Source organism: Helicoverpa zea, chromosome 12, assembly GCF_022581195.2.
Source record: "Helicoverpa zea isolate HzStark_Cry1AcR chromosome 12, ilHelZeax1.1, whole genome shotgun sequence".
Taxonomy (NCBI): domain Eukaryota; kingdom Metazoa; phylum Arthropoda; class Insecta; order Lepidoptera; family Noctuidae; genus Helicoverpa; species Helicoverpa zea.
This window is the reverse complement of record NC_061463.1, coordinates 1,762,647-1,789,395: the sequence shown is the minus strand read 5'-3', so window position 1 is coordinate 1,789,395 and position 26,749 is coordinate 1,762,647. Positions and strand designations below refer to the sequence as shown.

The window sequence follows — 26,749 nt, the reverse complement described above, 5'->3', positions numbered from 1 at the left end:
TTACTAGGTAGGGATGATGTATACGAGACCCTATAGGTATTAATCATTTATTCGTATTATACAATACGGGTTATAACGCTCTTTATCCCGTCCTTGAATTATCAAACACTGAAATATATTTTTTAAAATTGGACCTGTTGGTCCCAGAAATTGGCAAATCCAAGCAAACAAACAACCTCTTCAGGTTTATTAGTATCGATTGTAACCCAAGAACAAACGAACACCGACTTTCGATGCATCTACTTTTCTGCACACATGGTCCATCTATACGCACAAAAAAGGCGGCTTGTTAAAGGCACTCTCATTGAAATAAACATTGAATTCACAAACATTCACATATATTTGTTACATTGTAATGTAATGCCGTCTACGGGTTTACAGTCTTTAGGAACAAGGCTTTGGTGAACATAAATTCTTGTTAACATTGTTTTGCTCTTTCTCGGTGAACCTGACATTTGCGTTTATTTTAATCAGACCTATTTTATTACGTAGTTACCTCTGTACCACAAATTACTATTCCTTTTACATTTTTACAACTTTTTACAAAATCTTTGTACTTTTTACAAAATCCTTTCAAAAATAAGGAGTATCTTTGTGCCAGCTACTTTTTACTGATTATCTACGTTCGAGTCTTCAGACCGGCCTCTAATCATGTTTTATAAAAAGAAAATAAATTCCTCCATCCGCAGCTCGCTGCCATTGAATTTCATATCAACTTCTTTCGGAATTAATCCATACAAATTCTTATTAGCTTTTACTCTAACTTTTATGTGTTCACTGTCATATCGAGATACACTTATTAGAATTTATTTTTCTTGTCACTGCTACTTACTGGTTATTTATTGTCATCTGATTCAACAGATTATGTAACTACTAACTACCCGTCCTGCACAGCTGCTTCGTTAATGACAACCTCATTTCTACTCATCTTTTATTTATATTACTACTGCCTATTTGTTATTCTCTACAAGATCGTCAGCAGTTTTCTATTTATTTCGATTATCGTTATTGGTGTCGTTAATTTTAGCTTTACTACTTTTACGAGCAAAGTTTTATCGAAATGGTCTTCCGAACGGTAAAGGTTATGAGCACTTGAGTGTCAGCTCCATTTTCATTCATTGACTGTTATTGATTTGTGCTATTAATATCATGTTTTCCCGTACGAATTGTCGGTTTTGAGGTAGAGAAGCCAATGTATTCCACAGTCCCTTTGTAGAAATTAAACGAGCCGTAAGTATGGGATACTCAGCACGCAGTCACGCGTGTACTAACAATTTCAACAGCAATAGAAACATCGTTCATGGCTAAGTGCAGAACTTATTACCTTAAGTATACAATACTATTATTAGTTTGCCGTAGTTTCACTAGGCTTCCTGAGGGAATTACTTCTTTCACACGCATAGAAACTTTCTGATCTTTCCCAGGTCTCGATTTATTTGCATAACGATCTCAATCGGTGTAGTAGTTTATCGTGAAAGCTTATCGGACAGTTAATTTCGAATTTAAGTATTAACGATTAGCTATTCTACTAATCGTTTAACACTAATTGCATCTCTTCCACTTAACATTTCATCTATTCCTATCCTCGCCATAGTCTTAATACAGCAAGAAAATGTTTACTTTTACTTCCCTAATTAATCTTAATTGTATTTACAACACTTCAAGGCATAAATGGCCTAATAAGCATAATTAATTAACATTTAAATACCTTTGGTCACCCCTCGTTAATTTTAGAAGAAAGCTTATCCATTTATACTGTCATTACCATAAAAGGCTTTAATTTGTCATTAAGTAAATGGGGTTTCGTAACTATTATAATAATTTTATTAACATTAAAATATAAATATTACAATTTGAATAGGAAAGTTGAACTTGCTTATGTTACGAGATATTATGCATTTGAGACGTGATCATGATGCCAATCTACATCTGCGAAATGTTATAATGCTATTTAGACGAGATTTCTAAATATTGCAAACTTTGATTTTCTATGATTATTATCATTTATGATTTATAGTATCTGATGTATATCCAAGCTAAGAGAGCAAAATCTCTCAAGATACAGGCCTAGCCTAGTTTGGGGACCGCCGATCCAAAAAAACCAATGTCTGCTACTACATATAGTTACTTACACCAAATCAATGTACCTAAGTTAATTTTAAGGCAAGCTATGTAACTGTGGATAAATAAAATTTTATTATTATTATTTTTTTTTTAAATATTAATACATACTGTGCCATGGATACTCAAAGTTACCACTTTTTTCAAGCACAGATTTGAAAAATATTCATGCCTGTCAATGCTGCTGTCAATCCTATTAATAAAGGCATTTTAGTCACAGCCAGAGCTACCGACAGTACCTAACTGGGTGTCCAACGTCCATTATGTACAATTTCCTTTGCCCACAAAGGAAGCGTCTGTCTGCTCGCATTAATCACGAGATTTTAATGGAACTTTCAATGAGATACTTAAGCTCCCTCTAACAAAAGTGAACCGACATTTTAGATCAGTGCAATCAACTTTCATTCTTTAAAACCCCTTACTTATTATCTTTTTCTTTTGTTGCAGAGGAGTGTTTCCATGGAAGAGCAATTCTTCAAAGAACAACGAGTCATCACCATCGTCAGTGGTATCTTGGAGACTGTTTGGCAGCAAATCAAGTGGCAACCTGGCTGCTAAGACCTTGAACTCTGAAGCTCAGAAGACTTTGACACCAGCGTCATCAGGAGCCAATACCCCTCATCACCACAAGAGGCAAGGGAGTTCGGCCAGTGAGAAGCAGTTTGAAGATCTGGTGGCCAGCTCTATAGCTCTTATACAGCATGATAGGTAAGTGTTAATCAAACCTATATTTAATATCTTCTGATGATTTCTCAGTTAGTCTTGGTGTCTTTCATTTTAAGCATCTTATGGCCATACAATAGTTGCATTAGTAAAGGGCAAATTAAATGCGCTTTGACTATAGAATCCACTTCAAGTGACCCGATAACGCTGTTTACCTTTGCAAAGGCATTACAGACATCAGATGATGACGTAGCCGGCTCGTAAATGTTATTGTTCTGTCCCAATTACACGGAAACTTGTTTGCGCAGCCGTAGTATCATATTTATGCTTATTATCTGGAATATCGCTTGTGTGTACTCCATTAGGTTTAATGGTCTCTTATATTGTAGGTAATTCGAATTACAGTTTGTTTTTGATCATAACCATCCCCCGAATTCTTCTTCAGTATAGCTTAGTTATAGTCACTTAAAACTACACTAAAGAGTGAAGAGTTTTGGTTGGAATAAAATGAAGTGACTTAAAGTCGATTCAACTAACGAGTAATCTAATTAATGGGAATCGATATAGACAGACTATTAAATAAGTACTCTCCAAACCTTGGAATATTGATGACTTGTGGCTGACCCCGGAAAATACGGATTAATCCCCTATACTGTCGATCAACGCTACTAGTCTCAATTCTTTTAGTACTGTGTTATAATTAAATATCAATCATGCCCAGTTCAAGTGGCAGTAAGGTCATTGCCACGATAAATCAAAAGCTTTCTCAGTACAGAGTTCAAAACATTATAAGTAGCATTACCAGGCTACAAGCTTATACTTGGAAATATGATAAAGATCCCATATTAAACGATTAAACCAGCCTATCAAATGTTAGCAGGCCTTGGTAGCGTTTATGTAACCATCCGTTTCTTTAGGCCTTACACTAAGTAGTATAAGTGTTTGATAACCTTTGAAATATTTCAAGAGGTATGTATGGAGTCAACGGCACTTCATACAAAACACTTTCTTCAGAAATAAAGTCCTTCAGAATACCAGTATTCAAACAATAGATTAGGGCCTTACAATTTGTTTCACTTGGCACAGTAGGTTCTCTAAGCTTTTGATCTGAAGTCCTACAAACGTATAGTTCTATATCCACACAAGTTTCAATAGTATTCAATTTCATGACAAAGCAATAAACTCCTTGGAGTTCATTAACACCATTCAAAGGCCCATTTAATCATGAACTTCGATTTTATCGATTACTATCTAATCGTGACAGAAAGTACACAAATTCTTGTTCCGACCTATCAGCACCCATTGTAGGTTTATACTTGATGACATTTCCGAGGTCGTGAACAGGTGGTATCTGACCGACATTGCCTGTCCTAATAAACTGTTTTCACGTTGTATCGTCACGCTTCGGCGAAACTGTTGCCTAATTAACATTCGGACTGAATTACTGAAATAATGTACGCGGAGTTAGGCCTCGATTTGGTATAGAAAGCCGAAATTGGTCCTAAAGATTCTTGCAAAATTTTGAAGTCTGTTTATCAGATTGATTGTTTTTAAAGCATAGTATGTATTGACCAGCTTGGCAAGAAAATTTTGGTCCTTGCTTGTGTCTTCTTCTTATTATTATTTTAGTAATTTATTCACAGTTCAAGGCAATTTTCTCTGCGTGCAGACCGTGCGTGTATTTCTTTCTCTTCAACGCTTAATTTATTACTGCTATTAGCTTTCAGTGCCAAAAACCTTTTCCGATTGCTATCGAAACTGACGTTAATATCTAAATTAAAAGCCTAATAGGCAAGTGTATGAATGTAGGTGGGTCGACATGCCCCAATAGTGTTGGTCGTTGCTCCAACGCGATTTCGTTTTACGTGCGTGTCAGGATATACTAATCCTTTTAAATTATGATGGCGTGGTCTGTGACTCAGTGTACTGAAATATATGTGAACCATTTGGCACAATCATTACACCCACTCGGTATATAATACAGTTACAGTTTGATCCCAGCTTTTAAAACAGCTTTTGATTCTTCATCATCATCTCGGACGTTAAATTTTGAACCCTCCCTATTGATTTTGAAAAGGACTGGTTAAAATTGATTACGGCAGCAGTATATTTAGAGACTCTTCGTGTATTGATATTAGGTCATCATTACCTGTAGAATAAACAAATAACTTAAACATATACTGACCGTGTGGATTTAATATTTTGAAGCTTCTTTGTTCATGTAGGTTTTGCTGCAATCGATTTGCAAAGCGGGTTTTACCAAATGCCGACACACGCAATTCTACTTATATGTGTGTAGCATTAACAAAGTGTTTGCATGAAATAGGATTTTCCTTGTGTATAAAAAAAGGAGCTAAAAAGTTTGAAGCTACCTAAATGATTTCTTAACAAATTAGTTGTGTACATAAGGCTACTGATGTACACAACTGAAATGAAGAGAATGATTCGTGATTAAATGAAGGAATACCTTAAAGTTCGGTCCATGAACTAAGAGAATAAGTACGGATGGGCTAAGGCCAATCGCTTCAATAATGAGATTACTTCTGTCTTTTGAGGCCAAAAAAAACGTGATAAAACATTTTTTTTTCCTGTTAGTAAAGACATTTAATCCTGTTTTCATTAAATAAACAATGAAATGATAATAAAGCTATCCAATATTTTTATTGAAATCTTAATATTTGGTCTTTTCGTCCGCGTATCATCATCAAGAATCTACAACCCTGCAGACAGACAAAACAAATCAAAGAAAGCTAAGCGCATTGACACGACAATAGTAACAAGATTACCAGTTAGTCTGAAGGCTAGACCACGAACTGATAAGACCCTTTCAATGTGCCCAACACGTTACATGAAGCCATTGTTATAAATCGTATTACCACGTGTAAGCTGTACTTGCCCAGTTTTATAGCCAGTAAGTGATAGTGAAATAATAATACATTTCATACTTAAAATAATAGCCGATATTTTAATGCTTACTACGATTAATCTATTCAATCGTGCTGTTATTCGACATGCACGTGCTAACTTGGATGTAAATAAAGAAGTGCTTACTAAGATACGTGTACGGGACGATAAACACATCAAACAATCACTTAGAAGACCAATCGAAAAACAATCGAAAACTAAATTTAGAATAATCGATACCGAACAGAATAATAAATTGCTGTTCGGAGAACCTACGGATAAACCCATAAATAAATCAATATTTAATCGCCATATTGGATCAGGCATACCGATCATGCCTTGCGTTTGAAAAAAACTACATGCGTTGTACACAACAGGTGTTATTAGTACGTCATAAAGGTCATAAGCAAATACCTAAACATCTTATCATGTTATAGGCTCAATATTGAATATGCTCTCGGATAAAGCCCCATAATGAATGTGATTGCATAAAGTGGATGTTAAAGATGCATTATCTTCAGCAATTTGTATTGTGTGCTTGGGAAAACGTCCTTCTATAGTCAAGGCTAGTAATAACATAGATACTGCACTAGTTATTTCTCCGAGGTTTATCATAATGGTAAAATTCTCACACGATTGTTCATCACGGCCTTCTTTGTCTACAAAAAGGTCAGTTATGGGATTTTACTGTATTTCAATGAGATCAATATTAATCTTATCGAGCAATAGATCAATTGCATCAATTACATTTTCTTGCACTGCTTTCTGCACTCAAAAGGAGCAGATTTTTTGTTCTCTTGAGCAATCAGCAAGAGCTTTATAAGCATTAAAAAAAAAAGAAATATCTGCTTCCAGATTGTGATTAATGATCCTTAAAACACCCTACACCATGGGGTGTGGGTTGACACAATTTTATCTATCTAGGCCTGACCTCTTTCCGTGTCGTCCGTGCTTTAGAATTTTAATAGCTAAATTAATATTCGCTACACAAGGCGAAAATTACCGGATTCACGCAACATCGTTGGCACTTGTGCTAAATTTTCATAACGTCCGGGGAAATGGAACGTTAGCCCCTAGTAAATTAGTCATAAACATCATTATTTATTGCCTGACTTCCCCTATGGGTATGAGAGACGATCGATTGGCCAACGTCTACTTTGTCGGTATGTAGGCTTGTTAGTCTAATATTTTTTTATAATATATCGGGACACCATTTTCACACACGGTCGGTTAGCCCCATGGTAAGTTATTAATTAACTTGTGTTATGGGTGCTAACACAACTGATAAACTACATATAGCTACATATATACATATTGATAAATACATATTGTAACACCCAGACTACGACCAACAAGCATGCTCATCACACAAATGTCGACCGAACCGGGAATCGAACCCGGGACCTCAGGTTCGGCAGTCCGGCAACCATTTCGCCATCAAGGTCGTCGAGGTAGTCAGGAAATGAAACAATAGTTGAACATTCACTAAATATTATTTTCTAGACAGAGGTATTAAAGTCTCAGATTTCATTGTCTTATGTTGTAACTAAAGCCTCAAGAACACAAACCACGGCCTCAGTCCACCGGACATTATTATAGGAAAATAGCTGCGAACAGTTATAGGAGTCGTGCTCAAAGGTGGTTGTTTTAGTTTTTCAAACTACAACAGAGGCACAGAAGCGGAAATGCCAGTGTAATGACAGACCTGCCCTCCGCAATTTGCTCGTTCGTGACCGCTGTAGGGCTTGCTGTAATAGCGAACTTTATTTAATCTGTGCCACTCATCTCGCTCCGGTTCACGTTACTCGGAACATTTTCGAGTGCTCTTCAAATATCGCGTATTCGCAAAGCAATTTTTATTTCAATATTGCGCTGCCTATTGAATTTCTGTTCACGTTTGCGTTTCGACGAATCGCAATTTGTGATACCTATATGAGAATTTGTTTCGTATTATTTGCGTTTGAGTGCGCAATCTGACTGTGGGCCCCTCTAGCGTGCAATTTGGCATTCTATTGCTAATTTAACGATTTGCTCTTTGTGGCCCTTACAATATGGTCGGATTATTAATTAAATCCTTTTAACTAAGTATTACGAGACCAATTTCACATGCTTTGTTTATAATTATATAATTCCTTGCTAAGTGTATTAAACTTATCTGATGGATCCATTCGTCATTAATGAATTTGATGAATGTATGAAGAGGTTCATGCGTGTTGCGCATATAAGCTAATACACCTTTTTAAATGCATGCATAATGAAGCATACAAGCCGAGCATTATAAAAGGTGCAGACGCTTTTAACGGAATGTGTTAATATGAATAAAACATTTATTCGCAATTCGCTTTCTTAATTCAAGATTTAAACAAATCATGTCGTTTATACTTGGATTGACTTTATCAACACTAGTTAGTAATTACGTGTAAAAAAATGGTACAAGGAGCGTGAAACACGCAAGTTGTTAAATTGTTTGGATTTTATTTTAATTGCGGTCTTTTAAGCTGATTAGTTAGAAGATAAGCGTGGCCGTTGCTTAAAGGTAAAAGCCAATTATGCTTGAAATTTTAAATTTTGCCTTCTCAGTAATTCGGTGGGTCGTGTTAGTCTTCTAAAATGTTAACGACTTTGGTATTTTGGCTTGTAGCTGTGCAAAATTAGGCATTTTCAATTTAATATTTGAAAGGTGAATCTAAAATTGGAAGGCACCTTTTAGGCAGATGAGCCTGCAACTGCTGTGTTTCAACATTTTCAAGACAATTTTAGTGATATCTTTGTGAGAAGTTAATAAAATAAACTTTTACGACTGAAGTGAGCGATGGCTGTTCAGATTTAGCTGACATTTTCCAAAGCAATAGTAATATTATGCAAAGGTCAAGGATGAAGATATGTTTCAGAAAGGAAGCGGTCTTATCTATTTTGTAGACAATGCAAAATATTTACATATTTAAGACGAAGAAGTTATATGTAAAACTAAATTTTGAGGTGTCGTCTTAAATCTTAGGTCTTTTTAGTTGTGGCATTTGAAGCCCAAATAGTTTCAAGTAAAATCTAAAAACTGCACGCATTGATGTCTTTACATTCGACTGAAATAATTGTCATAAAATAAAGAACAAAATTAAATGTCTTAGTTATTATGATCTTATCAATCGATGTTTTCATGTTTCTTTGATATACTTACATATTTTTATAAAGTAACTAAGTACATCTAGTTTTTTGTTAAATAAATCTGTGTACTAAATAGTAAATCATCAATGTAACGTTCTAGATACACACGCGTGCATTTGATGCGTTTCATGCATAATGTATCACACGCAAGCCCTGCACGATATCATTTGAATATTCAATTATTTTATAACTCACGACGAGCGATCCTTTGTTATCTAATTGACTATAATGCTGCATAATAATTTCAGTATTAAATCATTATCAATAATTGCAATGTACTGGATTTTCCAATACTTTGATAGGAATTCGTAATTGATTACGTTTTCAACGAGTCTGATAAATGCTTGTGGAAATTTTTGAGAGGGTGAATATACTCATCGAAACTTACTAAACGTGTAAAGATTGTAAGTTCCTCAAAATCATATATTTTTTTGTAAAAAAAAAACTGTATTTTATCTGAAATGAAAACTGAATTCCTTAACCTTAGAGAATAAGTGTTTCTATAAGACCTGTTTCAATTGTCTCTACTAAATACAATCCATCTCGTTTCAGGCCCTCAAACCTACCAGCCAAATGTACTGAAGAAGCTCTTCGCCACAAAGCAGAGCACGCCAGAATGGTGGAGGCTGCCAGAAGACGAGTGGAACGGGAGGCAGCTGCCAGACACGCCAGGATGCAAGAGTCACTACGCCTTGAGGAACGTTTAGCGAGGCACGCGAAGGAATGGACCCAAAACATACTGCCAGATTGGAATAACACGTAAGCTCCTTTATGATATCCTGCTTGTTTCTCGAAGCTTTGTCCATGTAATGTGGGTACTAGGTAAGTACGTTAGAGTGGTTGAGGCTGCCATACGAAGAGTGGAACGGGAGGCAGCTGCCAGACACGCCAGGTTGTTATTTCAAGGGAATCAAGCATCTATAATTGGGTTGTATGATATGATCGTCCTGTGGTGATAACGTGGTCGGTGTACTGTCAAGTTTACTGATTTTGATATCATCGATTCATAGATACCATATTGTTAGAATTCTAGGCATGTAAGTAGCCTCAATGTCTAAGAGTATCTGTGCCATCCGATGTGTTCATGGAAAGGTAAAGCCAATAAAAAACATACAACAAACCTGGCACAATCAGTGCAGTACTGAATTAGATTATCGGTATACCGACATTACAAATCCCATCTATCTCATTAATGACCAAATCATTACCCCAATATATCTGGCCTTGTCTACGTACTTGATAGATAAGGCTACTGCTACACATATGCATATACGGGTCAAAGGCATTGTTTCAATAGTACTATGGTAATCAGTCGTCTGTAGCTCTAGTCCACATTGTTTTCAATGATATTGTCGATGAAAACAATGCTAATGCAGATGTAGGTATCTGATGACGGTCATCTCATAGAATTTATTGTCTGTTACTGACAATTTTATGAAATAAAACTATCGACGTGTTCTTGCAGTAACCTTCTTCTATCTTATAATAAAATTAATTGAAGTAATTATACCATTTATAACAGTTAAAAATAACAACGCAATAAAAGATATTTCTCAGGAAAAATAAATCTAAATGACACCAATACCATTTGCAGGAAAAATTCAAAACGCACGCTTGAATTGTGGTGGAGCGGGCTTCCCCCAGCGGTCCGGGGCAAAGTATGGCAACTTGCTATCGAGAACAAACTCAAGATCACACACGAAATGTACCAAGACTACGTAGCCAAAGCCAAGCAGAGGCTACACGAAGCACAACTACGAAGGAAGAGGTTAAAAGTCAACAGAAACGATACATGCAGCTGCCAGAAAGAAAATAAAGAAAAAGTTGCCGAACAAATTGAAAAACACGCGAAAATAGACGATATTCTAGCCAAAACTGATGATAGAATCAAATCTGAGGAAGAGAAACCTAGATTAGGTATACCTAGGAACTTTAGTGAACAGAATTTGAAGTCTCAATCTACAGAGTCCGGTCCTAAGAAGTGTTGTTCGAAATCCAACCCTAATCTGCTAGATTATAGTGACGAATGTTCGATGGAGTTGATACAACTGGACATAGCTAGGACATTCCCACATTTGTGCATCTTTCAACCGGGAGGACCGTATTTCGATGTGCTACATGAACTTTTGGCGGCTTATGTCTGCTATAGGCCTGATATTGGATATGTTCAGGTATGTACATTTATTTTCTTTGTATTTTAAGGCCTTACTTGCAATGTTTCAAAGGAAAATAAGTTTTGTTAATACAATTTTAGAGTAGGTTTAGAAGTGGGCTGTTTTCTTCGTACTTGAAGTATCTAGACTAAATTAAGTGCCTACTTTACTACGTTACAAGGTTAATAATATCGTTTGCTACTGTAATGATAATGATATTAAAACAGTGCATTTCGCAATGGAGTTTAAAATATTACTTCGTTGTTGTCAAAGAAAAAGTTCCTCGTGTCTGAATAAAAATTAGGGTAGTATTATTCTAATTTTGCATTTCTTTACTTATATAATACAACAAATGAATACTATATTTTTTTTTTTATAGTATTATAAATCTGAAATGTTTATTTGAACGCGCTTATTCGCCACGGTTCGATTTGAATTCTTTCAGTGTTCGATTTCCTATTTACTAGGGAAGACTGTAGGCTACTTTTTACCCAAGATCTCAGAGTAGGTCCTACCAGCTAAGTTTCAGAAACTAGTAGTGCAATGTCCAAATAGTTTAAACCTTGTTTGTCCATACTAACAGTAAATCGCGTGACCCGTACTGGTCGGTAATCGTTACGTGATAACAATGCACGCGTGATGATATGCTAGCGGTATGCCGTATGATGATATGATATTAGGAGTTATTGGGCTTTTGTTTGTTGTTCATAGTTATAGATAGAGGAAGGTATGTGAGGGAATTGCTGCTAGGCGAAGGTAGTGTAGTACTAGATAGATCCAGATTTTAAATTCTCAACTGAGGATCAAACGCTATAACAAAAAACTTTGAGATACAGAAAGTTTTCTGTTTTAAAGACTAGTGATTAAATATGAATGTTCTGAAAACAATTCACTTCCCTTATTAGAATTTATGATACCCCTAGGCACCTTTTCTAACCGTACACGAAGGATGCCTAGGATTTGGAACTTTAGGAACGTTTCTAGAGTTCATATCCTCAACAATTAATCCTCCTCAATCATAAAACTTGTAAAGCAACAATGCTATTTTATTTTCCAGGGCATGTCATTCATAGCCGCAGTCTTAATCCTGAACATGGAGGCGCCGCAAGCGTTCGTGTGCTTCGCCAACTTGCTGGACGGACCCGTGCTAAGGGCTGCTTTCACTAGAGACGGGGCTACTATGCAGGTATGTAATGTAGTTTTTTTGTGTTTTGTGTCTTCTGTGGGAGATGGGAAATTATGATGTGTCCTGTTATATGTGGAGTGAAAGGAATGGTCAAAAATTATTTGAAAGGGTATCCGGGCAATCGATACCCCTTGGTAAAACTGGTTTTCAGACTTTCTGGATTCTGAATTTCCGTTCGATTACCGAAATTGTTCAAATGGGGATATCATTTTGTTGTGCCTCACAAAAGACATAAATGTTGCTTAGGTTTGGTTTCCTGACCAATTTTCTTCAAACTAGAATTTATCAAAATATGCAACAGTCACTTCGTAAATACTTTTTCCCTATCTCCCAAAAATGTTATTTTTTACATAAAATACACATGCTATTTTTATACCGAAACCAACTAATCATTATTTGTTCTTCTGCAGCGACTATGGAAAGCCTACGGCAAGCTGGTAGCCCACCACCTACCCTGGCTGGGCAGCCGCCTGGCGCCGGAGCTGTACCTGGTGGAGTGGCTGTACACGGCGTTCGCCAAGGCCATGCCGCTCGACGCCGCCTGCCGCGTGTGGGACGTGCTGCTCAGGGACGGAGACACATTCCTCTTCAACACTGCTCTCGGTACGTATAGCGAAGTAGCTGGGCAATAACCTAGCCCGCTTTAAAGTGGCTGGGCAATCACCTACCCCTCCTGTAGTGGCTGGGTAATCACCTAGACAATCGATAGTGACTGGGAAATTACCTAGCCCACCTTATAGTAGTCGTAAAATGCCGTAGCTCGCTTTATAGTGGCTGGGCAAATCAGCTAACCCACCTTATAGTGGATTTGTAATGATGTAGCCCACTTTTTAGTGGCTGGGCAGTCACCTAGCCTACCTAATAGTGACTGGGTAATCGCCTAACCCACCACATAGCGTTTAAAGCTCTAAGGCATCGTTCAGACCAAACGTATTGTCGGCCGCTGACTGTGAGCGCGCGTTACGCAGTTTATTGCTTTTCCATATATATTGAAATTGTCGTTCACACCGAACCGACTATACGCTATTACGTCGTCTGTTGTCGCTGACTCTCAGTGGCCGATTATTTTATTACGCGACTATGCACGGCGGACGCGGATTGGCTACGCGGACGCAGTTGCCGAATAGCGCCGCTCCGCCGCGCCCGCACCGCCGCGCGCCTCGGCCGCAATACACTCGAGAAACAAACTTCAATGAGGACAGACGTGACACGTGACACCTCGCGATGTTCGACACCGAAAAGTTTATTGCAGAAGTACATTCTAGAGAATGTATTTGGAATGCGAATTCAGAAGAATTTAGTGATAGAAACTTACGAAGATGCGCTTGGGAAGACATAGCATCTGTTATGTATGAGGATTGGGGGGTTCAAATACTGAGCTCTTTTATGTGTAGAATAGTCAGCCGCTCAGCGTACGCATCTAGTGTGAACCTACACGAGCCTATTCTTTTGTTCACACATGTAGCGCATCGTACGCTATAGCTTATTGTCGGCTTGGTGAGTACGCGTACTGCAGATTGAGTCGACGTTCATACTGGGGCAGACAGTGAGTATACTCACAGTCAGCGGCGGACAATACGTTTGGTGTGAACAATCCCTTAGGCCTCATTTACGGAGACGCGGGGCGTCTCGCGTCGCGTGTGGCGTGGCGTCTCGCGGCGTGTCAGATGTTTTTTCTGTTTACGGTGGGGCGGCACGCGTAAACACAAACTTGTAGCAATATACGACCATGTTCATAGAGAAGCGAGACGGGAAGCGAGGCGGTGCCCGTCGCGGCGCCCGCGGCGAGTCCTCTGGCGTGTAGCGAGGCACGCGGCGGGCGACGCGGCCCCGCACGCTCGTCTCGATCAAATCGACTAGTTTTATGTTGGCAGTAATTTTCTTCTAAAAAAAGTCGATCATATCATACTCCATTGCGACGGTGACTACGTCTGTGTTGCGCGATTTCTAATTAAGACTGACAGAAGATTCCGCCTCGGACATAGCTTCATCGAGAATTGCCGCTGCGTGCGCCGCCGCGTTAAACGCCGCGTGGGACGCGTCGGTGCCATCGGCGGGCTCGGCCGCAAAAAACGCCCTAATTCAAACAAACGCGTCTAAAATCGCTTCTCCGTAAACGCACTCATACAACGCCATATATTTGAATTCAGTGCGGGCCGCGCCGCTCAACGCAACGCGCGACGCCCCGCGTCTCCGTAAATGAGGCCTTATAACGAATTTTAAAAATATTTTCTACATTCTTTCAAAACAAAGTGACCTATGGTAAAAAATCCCATTTCTTCAAAGATATTCTAACCAAAATATTTCAATTACAGGCGTCCTCCACCTCTACCAAGAGGAACTCAAAGACATGGACTTCATATCAGCTGCCCAGTTCCTCACGAAGTTGCCTGAAGACTTGGACACAGAAGCTCTATTCAAGAGCATATCTGCCGTCTCCTTAACCCTGGACGGCATGTCGTTCGAAGAGCTGGCTTCTTGCTGCGAAGACGACACGACTTTGGATGACGATGTGACGGTAAGGTTATGATATAGGCGACGTATTGAAGCCTTTTGGGACATTGTTGATGCGTTATCTTTTAGGGTAAAGTTGTAGTTCGAAAGCTGAGTAGAGAATATTGGTCTGAGTACTGGGACGGCATGACAAAGGACTTTGCCACCGATCAGCACAGACTTGTACACTATAGGATTAAGTAAGACCACCTATTAGCAGATGTTTACAAGAAATTCGCGAGATGTCGCGTTAGAAATTTCGAAGCATCAATGTAAAACAATGAAATCTATGTCGTATTGATACGAGGAAAGGTTGAGTATCCTTTGGCAAAAGTTTGTCCTTTGCCATGTCGTCTCGGGGGGTGTAGGCCATGAGCTCATTTTCAAACAAAAATTACGAATGTTGCCTCGTTTAAATTTTGACAATACGACAATATCCATTGCGGTGTATGTTCAAAAGAGAATCATTTGCTCCTTGACAAAACACCCAATGGCTGTTGTTATACTGTGAAAATGAAAATGTTGTGTTGGCAACATTAATTTGGAATGTTGGTCACACAACACCTTTTGGAAAAATAATTTAGCTACATTAGTACCTAAAACAAGAATTTTGTAAGAGAATACGAATGTCACAATGTCCCCTAGTGTTGTTTGGGTGTGTAAAGCTAATTCTTGCTTAAAAATTAAAAAGTAGTGTTTTGTATAGTCTATGTCATTTCATGTCGATGTTTTGAGAAAATGTTTAGTGTATTCAACATTTTTTTTTGTACCGAAATATCGTGTCCTTAATTTATCAAACAGTTTATATAAGTTATTTTATGATATCTTATATAATTGTGAAATGTATATAAAATTAGATGTTATTTTGATTTTGTTATCGAATTAAGGTTTTTTTATATTTAATATTTTTAATGATTTATTTCAATTTGATTCGAATTTAAATGGAATATTAAGCACACGACTGGTCGTAGTGTAATTGTAAATATAGCGTTGTTGTACTCAAGTATCATGAATCGATCATAGAGACTGCCTAGTACCTATCGTCTCCGAATTTATCGATATCGATATTTATCGATGTACCGCGATGTACGCTGTGATTTTTGATAATATAAATAAAATCACTGTTGTCTATATGTTATTTGCGTAACAAACATATCATATACATTCGATTTGTATTAGTCATTTGAAGTTCTGAACATAAGCGGTTGTGCTGGAACTTTAGCTGGGTAATGACGTCACAATACTTCGATATTTTACTGATATTACATAGAAATTCATCTTATTAAGGAAAAATTCTCAAAGTAAAATCTAGTATTTTCTGTACAGTAGAATAAACAGATTTTTTGGGGCGGTTTCTAAGCACCTTTGTCCACGGTTTATCTATTCAAATAAAAAAAACTGCCGATACAAGCACTTAGAAACCGGCCATAAATAAATTAATAATATACTAGAGAGATGTTAAAAAATATGTTGTCAGCAAAATATTGAGTTGCCAAACAGATTTATTTTCATATCTGTGACAATACTGCTTAACATATCTCTTTGACGTTCACACGTTCGTTTTGTCATACATATGAAAGGAATCTCAGATCGCGGCCATACGCACAGTGGTTCACGCAACACACCCAATTAGAAAAAATATAAAAATATATTATGTAAAAAATCTTTTATATTATTATTTTTTTGCTACTTTTGTTGTAAATTTTTATTTGTTGTGTGTATGGCCGCGACACAAAACTATCCATCTTCGTACCTGTTAAAAACATATTTAACACTAATTTTAGTTAATCGTAGGATTATATAAGCATCTTAACTTATAATCGTTATTACTAACATTTTGTACGAAATACCGCGAGTTTCATTCGCGGTTTTTGTGTTTTTTTTATTGTTTAAAATCATGGTTTTCATAATGTTACTTTGAATTTATTGGTGGAACTTCAAACATTGAGTGGATTTCATAAAATAGATACTTCTGTGTCGATATTAAATTATTTCTGTCCCTGAATTAAAACAGCTTTTTTACAATTCTTCAAGAATTATTATCATATGCTTTTTGTTATAATAAACTAGGTACTCCTTTGCCAACAAATTAAAAGTAATGTTGTACCCATTATGTGATTGTTAGACTTAAACTATTTCCAGTCCCTATCTTAAAGTAATAGAATTTCAAATAAAAAAAAAAAAAACTTTCGCTTAATTTTAAAGTTGATAGAAAAGGATGTTATATTATTTAATATTTATAATTGAAGTAATAATGAAATTGTACATTACTCATCTCGCACGTCGGTGCAATACGATTTCATAGTTTTAAATGTAATTAAACATTATTGTATGTGTATTCTATGTATAATAATGTAAAAAATAATCGAATGATATTAATAAAAAAAACTGGTAAATATTACCCCAAATAAAGCATCACAATAGATTCTAAAACGTCTATAAAATAAAATTGACAGTTATAATTAAAAGAAAGTGCAAAAGCAGTTATGTAATAAAATAATGCAATTAACCTTGACATCACAATACACCATCTTTCTATAATGATAACAAAATCTTTTTATAATCGACCTCATAATTGGTCCATGACCATCTTTAAGATCACAGTCCTTTGGACCTTAAATGATGTTACTAGACCACTGGGTGTTAAATTAAATTGTATATATTATACGCAATAATTATTATTAATTACTATAGAATATGTCAATTATATCGTATCGTAATTATTAATTATGCGGTGGCGAGCGGCAAAACTCAAAAGATCAATTAATTGTATCTATTTTCCCTATAAAATTACACATAGATGCTAAAACTTATCTTTCACTTAACTACACCAGAAACTGTTCAGTCATTTCGGCATATATCGGTAACATACTAACACACAAAAAACTGTGTTAATGATAAAAACAATCAGTTATATTTCTGCACGCCGCCACAATATACTTTTATAATGTAATTATAATATAATCTATTAATATAGCAAAACGATCAACGAGTAGTAAACCGGCCTAATAGTTAACGAGTATCGAAACTTTCGAGAAATTAATATAAAGTTAATTGTAATTAGGTGATATTATAGAAAATACCTATGTACTATATTATTGTTATATCAATTATGTCGAGACGGCGCAAACGCATGTCTGATGACGTTTTATTATTTTGGCACGTATTTTAAGACTACTGGTCAAGTATATTTGCAAATATTGGTTTAAAACAGTTATTTTTTTCATTTATTTAAAAAATATTTTTTTTATTTTAGAAAATTTGAATAATTAAAGATTTTTTTCTATATATGAGACGATTTGGTTCAGTGTGCATGCTTATTAGTGTTTTTTTTTTTCTATAAATATTATTTCGGTCACTGAAAAGTATTTGTGTAAACTTAATCTGAATATTTCGTATATTTAGTGAGTAAAAGCTTTAAATTATAACTTTAATGTAATGGTCTTGCCACATAATAACGATGATAGTGATATTCATATTTTTTAGGTCTTGCAACATTTGTTACAGAGTGACTTTTTTTGCATAGCAACATTTTCATTCAAAGTTTGCACGATATTAAATAAAAGATATTATTTTGGAAATATATTTATTTTTCAATTTGTTATATTTGTTTATCAATTTGTGAAGTGTAATGTGTAAGCTAGGAAATAAAATGTTTATCTATATTCTATTTTAATTTATAGCATGTTTATAAAATCTATGTAAAATACGAAGTTAGAGTAATTTATCGGTTTGTTAGCATCTAAATGGTTATATATTTAGAAATTTGTATAGTAATATGACATCCTTTTCTATCGATTTAAATAAAGAATCTCGCAGTTTCTAAACAGAATTATTATCTTCTAATAACATACAATGAATCTTAAATAACTAAATCAGATTTGATTATTTGTAGGTATTTTAATGCAAGTAAAAATATCAATGATAATTGTAAATGTATGTAGGTGCAAATTAATAACATTCTAGTGACTATTATTACCCTGTTAATAATTGCCAAAATAAGTTTTTTCCAAACCTTTCTCTCATATCTTTTCTCTTTTTAAATCTGCCTTTTTACTATCCAAATAAAAAGTTTATAACACAAATGTTATTAATTTGCACCTATATTGTATTTTAAGGGTGGTGACCGATTGTAACTAGAGCGACATGTTTTGTGAAGTCGAAACTGACTACGTGCCAACTAAAAATAACAATATATGTTAAAAACATGTTTACTATGTAATAATACAGTAACTTCTTTGTTATTATTAATATGACCAACAGTGTCTTTAAATACAGTTCACAGACTGCCTCATCCCCAATTAGGCGAACAACGCCAAATGAAAAAAAAAACTTTTTTTAAAGTGTTGCGCTCCAGTCAGAAGCCACCCTAATGAAATTACAGTTGTGATGTGGACTGATATTACTAATTATATTAAATTATAAATAATGCCATCTCAATAGTGTGTAATGTATTGTTCGCAATGTAAATAAATTGTTAGCGAGTATGAAATAATTCGGCCCCAACAGTACGAAAGTAATTATCATGTAATTTAATTGTAAAATAAAATTTAATGAAATCAATTTCTGTTGTTTTAATTAATTAAATAATCTATCCAGGTTATCTAAGGTGAGAGATATTCGTGTCACCTTTATTAAATTGCTTTGACTGCATGAATAATGGCTTAAGTAACATATTTGGCAGTGCACCACAATTTGGGCATTTAACCTATGATAGAGCTGAATTTTGGCAGTAGAATATGTGTTACTATTACAATGGAAACAAATACTCCACTAGGCTCAATCGTTTTTCTACATTTACATAATAATACTGATTCATTTGTGGTTGGTCGGTCGCCAACTTAAAACTGCTTTAAAGCTACTTAGGTACTACACAATAGTTCAATAAACTTACGAAGACTGATAAATTAAAGCTGCCTTGTGCCAAAGGCTGAGTGCGAGAGTCACATACACACCCACCTATCTCTGACATACGTAGTTATCATTATAGCACTATAAGGCCCAAACTCTACCAAAGCATGCATGAGACCTGTGATCAGCAGTGGGACAGTAAAAATGAAGATAATGATGACGTATTAATTTCGAACAATTTGTAATTTGGTAACACTAACCACAGTCTTTTAGAGAAAATCTTATCGAAGTTTATATCAAAGTTCAATATCACGTACTAATTCGGCTACCCAATAAATCTGATGTGTAATCATAACTATAAGATTTATTTGTCTGTCGGCAACTCGGTGGCTCGATAAAGTTTCAATGTCGCTAGGTTATCGCTGTTGTTTCGTCGCCACACGCAAAATCATCCTATATGTCAGGTCACCGTATCGGGGAATGCGTTTAGGATTCCGTATAGGTTTTTGAAGGCCTGAAGCCTAGCAGTGGTATATTTTTCTCGTCATTTTTGGGAGCTTTCACCCTGAAACGTGACTTAGGAGCATTGAAGTTGCTCATCAGTGAAGCTTAGAGCTTTTGAATGCTACGTAGGAACTTTAGCTGGTCTGTGGTGTCACCTTATTGTCAATTTTCTACTAGAGTTTTCAACTTTAGCGTTGCTTAAATATTTCATTGACGTCAACTTGGATTCCGTTTCTATGATTTAGGTAGCGCCAGAGACTACAAGAGCAACAAGTTATAGATGTAAATAAAAAATGTTTTTGATTTTTATAAATTGAGCAAACGTCTCAACATTATAAACTCCTAATTAACCAATTGAAACGATAGTTTTATATCTAAACAAGTACCTACCTACAGTCAACTTCAAAGAGTTCAAAAGTAAATGAAAAAATCGAATCAGTTTTTTTCAAATCTATGAATTTGGCGTTTATGCTTTACATTGTTAGGCACTTTTAAAAATACTTGTTCAGCTACGTTTCATGCTGTCCGTACCTACCTACGTCACAGAGGGGCGTGTATCAATGACTACCGACTCCTTGTCCTCGATTGCATCGGTAAACAGACCCAGATTATTGGCTTAACGATCCCATTTACTTCAACACGCGAGCTAACGGAAACTCACCGCGTGCACGTTTACTTGTTAACTGTAATGCAGTAAATTAATATCTGGTTAATATATTATGTCGATTGACACAAAGAAAAAAGAAAAATACGTAAAAATAAAAAAAATGAATTTTTCAAACAAAGTAAATAGAATAAAAATGTGCGAAAATTAGAACACCATATAAAAGTCAGTCATTATAAACAACTGAAATTCTCCCTTGAAAACTGACAGCTGTCAACTGATCAAAACATTCGATACTTCTAACTTTATCTCTGCTTTACACATGATGTTGTAAATTATAAAAACGAAAAATGACTCCTGCGGCTAAACCACTGAATGGATTAGGTTATTTTTTTTACAATTCGCCATAGAATATCATAAAGTATATGCGATAGGATTTAATGTGATTGTGAACGACACACCCTGTATAGGGATGAATTGAAGACAACTGCATGTATGTAGCAGAGATGAGAATATTTATGTAAGTAGTATGTAGGTATTATCGTGTTACGCGATTATAATAGACAGAGTAAGGACTGAGTATACAACTCGCAACGTGGAACATCAAATGCGCAAAACCTCAGCACACCATAAACGATTTTTAAATGAATTGACTAACTAGTCTGAGAATTTTTTTTTTTGTAAATTTTTATGGGCTATTTAATCTCGAAAGGCAATTCTGATCAATTCCTTTGTCTGTGACAATGCAGCGACGCAATTTATTCTAAGAGAGTAAAATGAGGTTTCCTAAAAAGTCAGAAAACGTAGTGTCTGCATTCATTTTGGTAGAAAATAAATTGCATTATTCAAATTAAGTTCCAATGCATTATTAATGAGTGTAAATTAGGCTTGTTACCATAGTATTTACCCTTTTCTTTACGTAGATATGTACGTCATTGGTCAAAAAATATGTACATTACCTACAGATATAGCTGTTGAATTAATTTCTGTTGAAGTACAAGCGTTATTTTAACGAGCTAAAAAAATAGTTTAAAAATAGTAGTAGGTACCTACATGCCTTTTAGGTTTATTTTTTACTTCAAATAATTGTAATAATTCAGAGTTTTTTTAAAAAGAAAGACAGACATGTGTTGCTGGGGAGTTTGTTGCGCCACTTCTTCTTCCCAGTAATAACACAGGGGCCCGATTCTCCTAATTTTACTTAAGCGACATACGATTCACGTTCGACTCGATTCGACTGAGATCCAATCCCGACTCGATTACGATTGAAGCGAATGCGGCATTCCGCTATTTTTTCTTTGAAATAAACGTTTTTATCCTTTTCTGTCATTCAATAATGAATCATTTTGTCTGCAAATGATTTACGATTGCAAAATGATTGTACAGCAAACTACCGTATAGACCAAAATCACCAAAATAGCAGACCAATCGTAAACCAATCAAATGTCAATCGAATACGATTGGTCTTTTATTATAGTTCGGCCATTCAGAGAATGCGTTCCTGACACGTCGCGATTGAACTGACGACGTAACTTTGCAATGGCGTTGCAGTTACGATAAAAATATTTTTGCTGGTTGTTTACCGTTTTAACAATTGAGGAGCATTAAAACAACATTATTATATCAATAATCAATGAATGTTATAATTCAGTCAGTTCAATCGCGACGTGTCAGGAACGCATTCTCTGAATGGCCGAACTATAGTAGCAGAATGCCCGATATGGTTAAAACTGCTATTGCGATCATATTGCGATTCGATTTCTATTCGATTTTGACATTATTAACTTAGGAGAATCGGGCCCCAGGAAGTGGTGAAGGGTGGGTGTCTTTATGCCCGTTTTCACCAACAACCTCTTACCGTTTCCCTATCTAAATGCTACTTTTAATAAGGACCCCTCCCAATTTGACACCTACCTAAATTCATTTTCACCACACTTGTACATGGATCCCTTAAGTAAGTGACAGATTACTAGTTCTACAAACGATAATGCAAAGTCGATATTTTATCGATAAAATGATTTTTCTGTACTTCTTAAGAAGTAAACGTCTATCGAGTATATATTACTAAAGCCTGTGAGTTTTTTTTCTTGTGGTGCTATTTTAATTTAACTTAAACTACATTACGCTATGTTTTATGCAATAAAACAGTAAAGAGGTTTTCTATAGGTGAATTTTTACCTATGTCATTCGCGCGTTTGTCAAATTGACTGATGTGTATGTGTACATAGAGTGAGGTTAATTTCGGGTTTATTATTGTTGAATAGATAAGTTTATTTTAGCAGAGAAGAGAAAACGAGGATAAACCTTTCTTACAGAAGAAAAAGACAAGCTAGTGAAATTTCTGACGTCTCATAGCGACACAATATTAAACAAAAAACGGATGGGACCACGAACGAAGCCAAAAACAAGCTTGGATCCAGTCACAAATAGTTTTAATGCGATAGGAACCGTTTACAGGTAAATGTGAATAATATATGTGTATAATAATATAGTGTATTAAGATATTGCCGTTCAACTGTGTTCCTTGTTTTACTGTGGGCTTCATTGTATTTTTGTTCTCCATGAGTTGATGGATTTAAGTATGGGGTTAAAATTATAGATTTATTTATATTTATTTAGTTTCAGGTGGTGCGAGAAATTGGAAAGACGTGTAAAAACATGCTGCGCCCAGCCCACCCCAAATTGAATTGGTGCAGGAGGATGATGATAATGTTTGGTACATCATATGAGAACTAATATTAAAATATTTGTTTACTATCTTTGTTTTAATTTACATAATTTATTATTTTCAATGTTAGCCTACTTCTTTGCACACTGTACACATAAGGCAATAAACCAATAAATGGCTTCTGCGCAGGTGAAGGTCAGGGCTCAATATCCGTGCCGATAACTATACCGCGGCTAGAGCGACCTGAGCGATATTCACTGCCGCTGTGGGTAGAAGTACATACCGCGCGAGAGCAGCGGCATACATCCCGAACATCAACAGTAATATTATCGCATACCCACTGGGTTTTCTCTGTCGCAGGTGGTAGCGAATACCGCTTAGGTCTGAACAGTCATATTACCGCATACCCACAGGGTTTTCTCTGCCGTAGACGGTAGCGAATACCGCTTAGGTCTGAATAGGCCTATAGTTGACCTAGCAAGTGCATTCATAGCAAGTGATAACCTATAATCTTATAAAAAAGTCATGATCATCGTACTTATTTCTCAGTCATCTGCTCTTTCACGTAAGATAGGTACGTGGTCTTGTAATGATTATTATTTTACATATCCACAACCTCCACAGCTTCTAAACTTTCTAAAAGTTTACGTTTCATTTCACTATCCATCGCCAGAAACGGTTCAAAATATGTTTGTATTCTGTCATGATAATGATAGGGGTTCTTTAAGCAGGCATCAATCGGGCCCCCAAGTTTAAGTGAAATTTTAAGGTTATAATTGACACCTAGGCTTTGGTGAAAATGAAATTCTTATTAAGTGTTCCGTAAATGCTCCCTAAATTTAGGTATTCGTTGGTGAAAACGGGCATTAGTGTCTTATATAATTCTGACGTTCGAAAAGTGCTGTTTTTCACCCTACTTTAACTAAACGATTTTTGATTTGATTTGAATATCATTTATTCTGCGTTTTTTAATTATTTTTAGCTAATTTTAGGACCGTTTTAGCTTTGAAATATAATCAGTAGCAGATAAAGTTCGCCCACTATACCGCACTAACCAATACAGTTAGTTTACGATAAGCCACTGATTAGACGATAAGGGTTCTATGAAGCTGTGCCTGTCATGCACTGATTAACTTGATTTTTAGGGTACATTCTGTAAAAAGCGTCGAAACGATATGACACTGTGAAAGTTGAATTAAAACGATGTTTTAAGCTCATTTGATTAGTTTATATTATGTAAGTATTCGTGATATTCTAGGATTAACCTGCTGTATATCGGAGCACAGATATAGGTACGCGAGACACAATTGATCTTCTATTGTTTTATACTAACAAGCTTTAGCTCTCGGTAATTTGCCGTATGGATGAAGAGTGATCTTCTGAAGTAAGTAGATAGTGTAAGTGGTATTACCTACCTACTGCCAAGTTTCCTCAAAGTGCATCCAGTACCTACATTTGCCATGAAAGATTAACAAGCTTACCCACATACTAGGTACTTAGGTAGGATTAGTAGGACAAATTACCTAATAAATGTTCGGAGACAGTACCTCTATATATTTTTACTTCACTAAGTAATTATCTTCTTATGTCTCACGAAAAGTATTACAGTACCTAGGTGGTATTTCAGCTAGGTTACACATATTTTCATCATAATCCTTGGAGTTGCACCAGAAATTTCAACTGTCAAGCTATCCTATTTCATAGTCTCTGATGAAATCCCAAAACTAAATAAACGCTTAACAAAATCTTCTATATTTATCTTCAGATGATTAGACTATCAAAATGGGTGACGTACTCCAAGATGAATGAACGTAGTACGAATTTTCGCACCAAAAAACTGCATTAAAATTTGGACTCTATGTCCATGTTAAAAAGTGAATAGTTGAACGGAACCCGCGACACATCGTGGCGTTGTCACTGACCACGCGAAATAGGGGTCCGGGAACTAATCGCGACCGCGCATGCGTCAATACTGGGGTAACTGACAGTCTGTATTCATCCACGCGACCGGCAACCAAACATTCCCTAACAAGAACTTCGAATTATCTAAATATTAAAACATCTGTGAGAAAATTAACAAAATGGCTGAAGAAAAAAAAGTGGCTGAGCCAGGAGAAACCATCGGCCTACTGGACAAAAAAGTAAGTGAATTTTAAGTAATGTCAAATTAAGGTCAAAGGTTTTGGGGTAGCGGTGTGACGCAAGTCGTTCTTAAAGTTCAATTTCGTCTGTTTTCTCATAGAACTCACGTTTTCCTATGTCAAAAACTAAGGTTACGAAAATAATACAAGTAAAATTAATTAATTAAGTAAGTGATTACTGTAATTATCTTGTACCTATTGCTTACAAAAACATTGAAAGTGAAATTCATCGGTCACTTTAATTGTGTCAAGTTTACTATTGCTGACGCGTTTTATAACTAAATACGGCGTGTCATTGCTCGTGTCACAGAGTTCAGATAGATGGAAATAAGTAAGGCCACGAAAATTTGTGATAAAAGACGAAATATTGAGTGAGAAGATTTGTAGATCAAATAGACAAATATTAAAACAAGAACCTATAAATTAAAGTGCTATAGTTACAGTTACTATCCGGTTAGACTGGAAGCCGACCCCAACATAGTTGGGAAAAAGGCTCAGAGGATGAGGATGAGGTACAGTTACTTACCCAGTAAGGAAATCAAAGAATCCTCTAGCTAGGTTACCAAATTCAGTACTCACAAATATTTCTAAATAAATACTTACAATCTTTACCTTCACGACAGATATAAGTTTGGCCCTTAGAAACTCACCTTCTCTGTCGCATCAAAAGAAAACCATAAGCAGTGCAGCAGAACATTACATTTAGCACATAACATAGGAATAGTGGCAAAGAGAAATTCCCACCGAATTTAGAAATGGTAATTGCATTCAAAACAATTGATTTCATTAACATTGGTTGAACGAAACTGGTTATATCCGCTTTCTTACACATAAATTGTTATTTGGACCTTGCCCAATACATTCTTTACGTTAATAAGATCGAGTTTTGAAGTCAAAAATGATTATGATGACTCTTCTCAATGACAGATGATTTCCTGAATAATAATTTAGGAGAGGAACAATTAGGTAGATAGGTATATCCTAATCTCTAAGAAAAAAAATGCTAGGTAGGTACCTATGTAGAGTTTCGGGTTTCAGGACCAAAGACAATATTGCTTAAGTATCATAATGGTGCATCTTAGTGAAGTTTTGTCTAGACGCTGAGTCTCCTGTTGCACTCAGTCTAGACATAAACGTAATATTGCTAAGTTCAAACAAAGTCACGGCGAAGACGACATGATCCAAATACTCGAATTAATGGCTTTTACTATATCTTGACGATTCTGTCATCAAAGCTAATGAGCTGTTCCAAAATACACCCGAAACAAGAGACTCCTTATTTTGAACAAGCTTTTCTCA

General features: G+C 35.8%; 2 protein-coding genes across 2 annotated transcripts in view; both read left to right on the top strand.

Annotated features, from left to right (window-relative positions):
- The window catches only part of LOC124634942 (TBC1 domain family member 12-like), a 50,163-nt gene extending 30,918 nt beyond the window's left edge, over positions 1–19,245 (top strand). Inside the window, exons 2-7 of the mRNA XM_047170639.1 lie at positions 2,569–2,829; positions 9,403–9,609; positions 10,445–11,021; positions 12,061–12,189; positions 12,600–12,792; positions 14,505–19,245. Of these exons, the coding sequence (XP_047026595.1) occupies positions 2,569–2,829; positions 9,403–9,609; positions 10,445–11,021; positions 12,061–12,189; positions 12,600–12,792; positions 14,505–14,719 (1,582 nt within the window). The 3' untranslated portion in view covers positions 14,720–19,245. The remainder of the gene's footprint in view (positions 1–2,568; positions 2,830–9,402; positions 9,610–10,444; positions 11,022–12,060; positions 12,190–12,599; positions 12,793–14,504) is intronic.
- Positions 19,246–25,289: 6,044 nt separating this feature from the next.
- Positions 25,290–26,749, top strand: part of LOC124635030 (facilitated trehalose transporter Tret1) — a 55,544-nt gene continuing 54,084 nt past the window's right edge. The window contains exon 1 of the mRNA XM_047170779.1: positions 25,290–25,450. Within this exon, the coding sequence (XP_047026735.1) occupies positions 25,391–25,450 (60 nt within the window). The 5' untranslated portion in view covers positions 25,290–25,390. The remainder of the gene's footprint in view (positions 25,451–26,749) is intronic.